This window comes from Agelaius tricolor, unplaced genomic scaffold (genome assembly GCF_023055355.1).
Source record: "Agelaius tricolor isolate 1412-34295 unplaced genomic scaffold, bAgeTri1.0.p SCAF_5, whole genome shotgun sequence".
Taxonomy (NCBI): Eukaryota; Metazoa; Chordata; class Aves; order Passeriformes; family Icteridae; genus Agelaius; species Agelaius tricolor.
The window spans coordinates 15,652,700-15,655,827 of NW_027269265.1; the positions used below are offsets into that span (position 1 = coordinate 15,652,700).

The following is a 3,128-nucleotide window of genomic DNA, read 5'->3' on the forward strand; positions in this document are numbered from 1 at the left end:
TTGACTTCAGTGATTTACTCCAGTATAGCCAAATAGACACATACACCTGCTGTATTAAACCTCTCTTATCTCATTTCTGTGTCTTAGTACCACTTTCTCCATGGGTTTAAGAGAAACCTAACTTAAAAACACTTCCTAATAAATTCTCCAATGCCAATTTGCTAAAAAAAAATTAGGAAAATGCTAAGCAAAACATTTACAGCCAGGTCTTGTGAAACCATTTTAAAATCAGGCAAAATAAAAGATATCTCTCAGCCAGAAATCAAGGCAGTCTATTCTTTACTTTTTTCTTCCATCACACCCAATGGTTTTGTGTTAAACTAATAAGATTCCTTATTTATTCTGTTGATGCAGAGCAATTCTTGATGTGGAAATTCATCCCTCTTTCATTTGCACCAGCTTAGCACTGGCTAATTACTTAATAATTAGCTAAGATTTACTTACGGGAAAATTACTTCTGATTTGTATAAATCTGAACAGGCAGAGATTTCAGCCGTCATATCTCCCCACCAGTTGCAAATCAAACCCATGTCTACCCAGTGGGGCAAAACTAAGACTGCATTTGCAGAATCACCAAAATAAAATTACCTTTTTTCTTCCCTTATTTTTTTTTCCTTTAATTCTGTCAGTATTTACATACAACAAGAGATTTGTATTTACAGAGAGATTGTATTTACATACAATCAATCACAAGTGGTTTTTATATCAAATACCACCCTTCCAGTCTCTTGCATGCAAAACGAAATGACCTGAATATCTTGACTTCTCTCGAATTACTTTAAAATACAAAAACTCTTTGAATGCATTTAATTCATTCCATTTCACTGCTGCTGCCGCAGGGCAGCCCCAGAAAGGATGTTCCCACGTGGAGGAGGTCTCCTAGGTGTTACAAGTGCGGCTAGGAATGGCTCGCAGCCCCGCTCGCCGCGGTTCAGACAATGCCCATCGATGAAAGAGACCAGGTCATGCTCCGTGCCACCGGCTTGGCAAGGTTTATTCCCGATTCACCCCCGTGCACAGAGAGGAGAGTGTGCCCAAGTACCTTCCCAGCAGTTCCTAATTCCCTGCCGCCCGCCCACGAGGCACAGGGTGCGACCGCCGGCCTCCTTCCGCTGCCGCTCGGCGCTGCCAGCAGCTCATGCCCGGAGGCTGGCCGGGCGTTTCCAACCCCCCTCGGGAGCTGTCGTGTTCGGCATGACTCCGACTCCCGCCCCGCTAAAGATAGCCAAAAACATTGAAGATGGGAGGGGGGATGGCGGGCTTGGTGGGGATGGGTTTCAGAACCATGGGCCTGTAGAGTTTCTGCCCCGGGCCATCGGCCTCCTTGCAGAAGGGCGGCACCTCCGCCGGCAGCGTGGCCGCACTCTTCCTCCACAGCCCCAGCCCCGGGAAGGGCGACGGGGGCAGCGCGCCCGGGGGCTGGTACACGCCTGGCCCGGGGCAGGGGAAGGGGCAGCAGGTCCAAGCACCCACTCGGCCCGAGAGGGCCACGGCGGGGTCCTTGTCCCCGGCATGTGGCGCAGTGTCAGGGTGGCTCTCCGGCCCAGCAGCGTCTGGACTCCGTTTGCTTTTCTTCCCCTCATAGGGAGGAGGGTCTCTGGGGGCCTGCAGCCCCTCAGGGCTGGCAGCAAAGGCTCTGGCCGTCAGGCTCTGGGCCGGCCGTGGCTCTTCCCAGAAGGAGGCGGGGAGCTGTCGCTTCCTCATAGGCACCTGGTCGGGTCGGGCAGCCTCGGGTTTTTGTTCCTGCAAAACCCGTTCCCCGGTGAGGCTCTCCTCTGCCTCGGCTGCCTGCATCACTTTGTCGGCGGCAGCCCCGCCGTGCGGGCTGGACTCAGGTGCCTCGGGCAGGGGGCCGCGGGCCCGGTCCTCTGCCCCCCTGCGCCAGCCACACTCAGGGGCTTTGCTGGGGTGACACCGTGGGATCCGTGAGTACTTCTGAGAAAACCGCTTGAGCTGCTTCTGCAAATATTTTCTGTGGTCAACTGACCGGCGACAAGGAGCTGATTTATCCAAAGCCGCTTTGATGTCGCTCGAAGCCAGGTTAACGAAGTTCAGTAGAGTTTTTACCTCGCTGTCCGATGCCATCTCACTGGATGCACCGCGCAGAGTTTCCCATGAAAAGTTTATAATCCTTCTTCAGACAAACCTCGACAAACCTGCGAAACATGACAGGCAGACTTTTGAGCGAGAAGCTTTGGTTCAAACAGCACTAAGCAAACGGAGGGAGGACATGTCAAACTTCTCAGCCACACAAACAAGTTGTCGGTCAGCTCGCTGCCATGCAGGGAAGCTGCCATGGGACCGGACGCGTGCCCGCAGCCCACGGCCCCGCACGGCTGCCTCGGCACACACCGCACGGGGAGCGGCTCCCAGGGACAGCACGGCTACCCCGGCACACACAGACCGCACGGGGAGCGGCTCCCAGGGACAGCACGGCTGCCCCGGCACACACACACCGCACGGGGAGCGGCTCACAGGGACAGCAGATCAGCGCCTAATCTCGTTAGGGAGCGCTGAGCTGGACAGAGCCGCGGTGGCCGCCCTGTAAGCGAGCACGGACACTCACCCGGCGAGCGGCAGATGCTTTTCTCACCGGTGCTGGCGGCAGCGTCGCTGCAGAGGAGAGAGAGGGAGAGGGAGAGAGAGAGAGAGAGCCCCTTCCCCGCTAATCTCGTTAGGCAGGTTACACACCGCCAACCTCGGCGGAGGCAGCCGGGGCCCGCCAGTGTTTGGATGTAGTTTAGCAAGCACTTGAGCAAGCTGAATGAATATCGACTCCAGCGAGTTCGGGGCTCTCCCAGGCCAATCAGAAGCCACTTTGCCAAATACAAAGCATCCCAATCAGGCATCAGCCTCCCCTCCTTGCATTCTTTGCCATCACAAATTGTCTCCATGGGGACAGCCGCAGAAAGACAGCTAATAAATACAATCATTTCCCCATGATTTCTACCATTCTCCCTATCCCCTTCACCCCGATGGAAACCTTTCATTTTAAAATTACACAATTCAAAGCAAAAATGCTGAAGAACAGTTAGGAAAGTTTAGACACCCTTTTCTCTGCATTCTCGAAAGCTGTCTGGGGGCTGATACTAAACATGCTTCATTGGCACAGGACAATATAATACGGG

The 3,128-nt window shown here is 53.7% G+C and overlaps 1 protein-coding gene across 1 annotated transcript; it reads right to left on the reverse strand.

Moving 5' to 3' along the window:
• Positions 1-390: 390 nt before the first annotated feature.
• On the reverse strand, positions 391-2,733 carry FAM181A (family with sequence similarity 181 member A). Its single transcript, XM_071426559.1, has 2 exons — positions 2,567-2,733; positions 391-2,156 (listed from the first exon to the last, which is right to left on the reverse strand). The coding sequence occupies exon 2, from the start codon at positions 2,083-2,085 to the stop codon at positions 1,216-1,218; it is 870 nt and encodes a 289-aa protein (XP_071282660.1). The 5' UTR covers positions 2,086-2,156; positions 2,567-2,733; the 3' UTR covers positions 391-1,215.
• Between the last annotated feature and the right edge of the window lie 395 nt (positions 2,734-3,128).

Bases quoted from the DNA above. Each gene is read 5' to 3' on its own strand.
- FAM181A (XM_071426559.1), bottom strand. From the start codon at position 2,085: ATGGCATCGGACAGCGAGGTAAAAACTCTACTGAACTTCGTTAACCTG.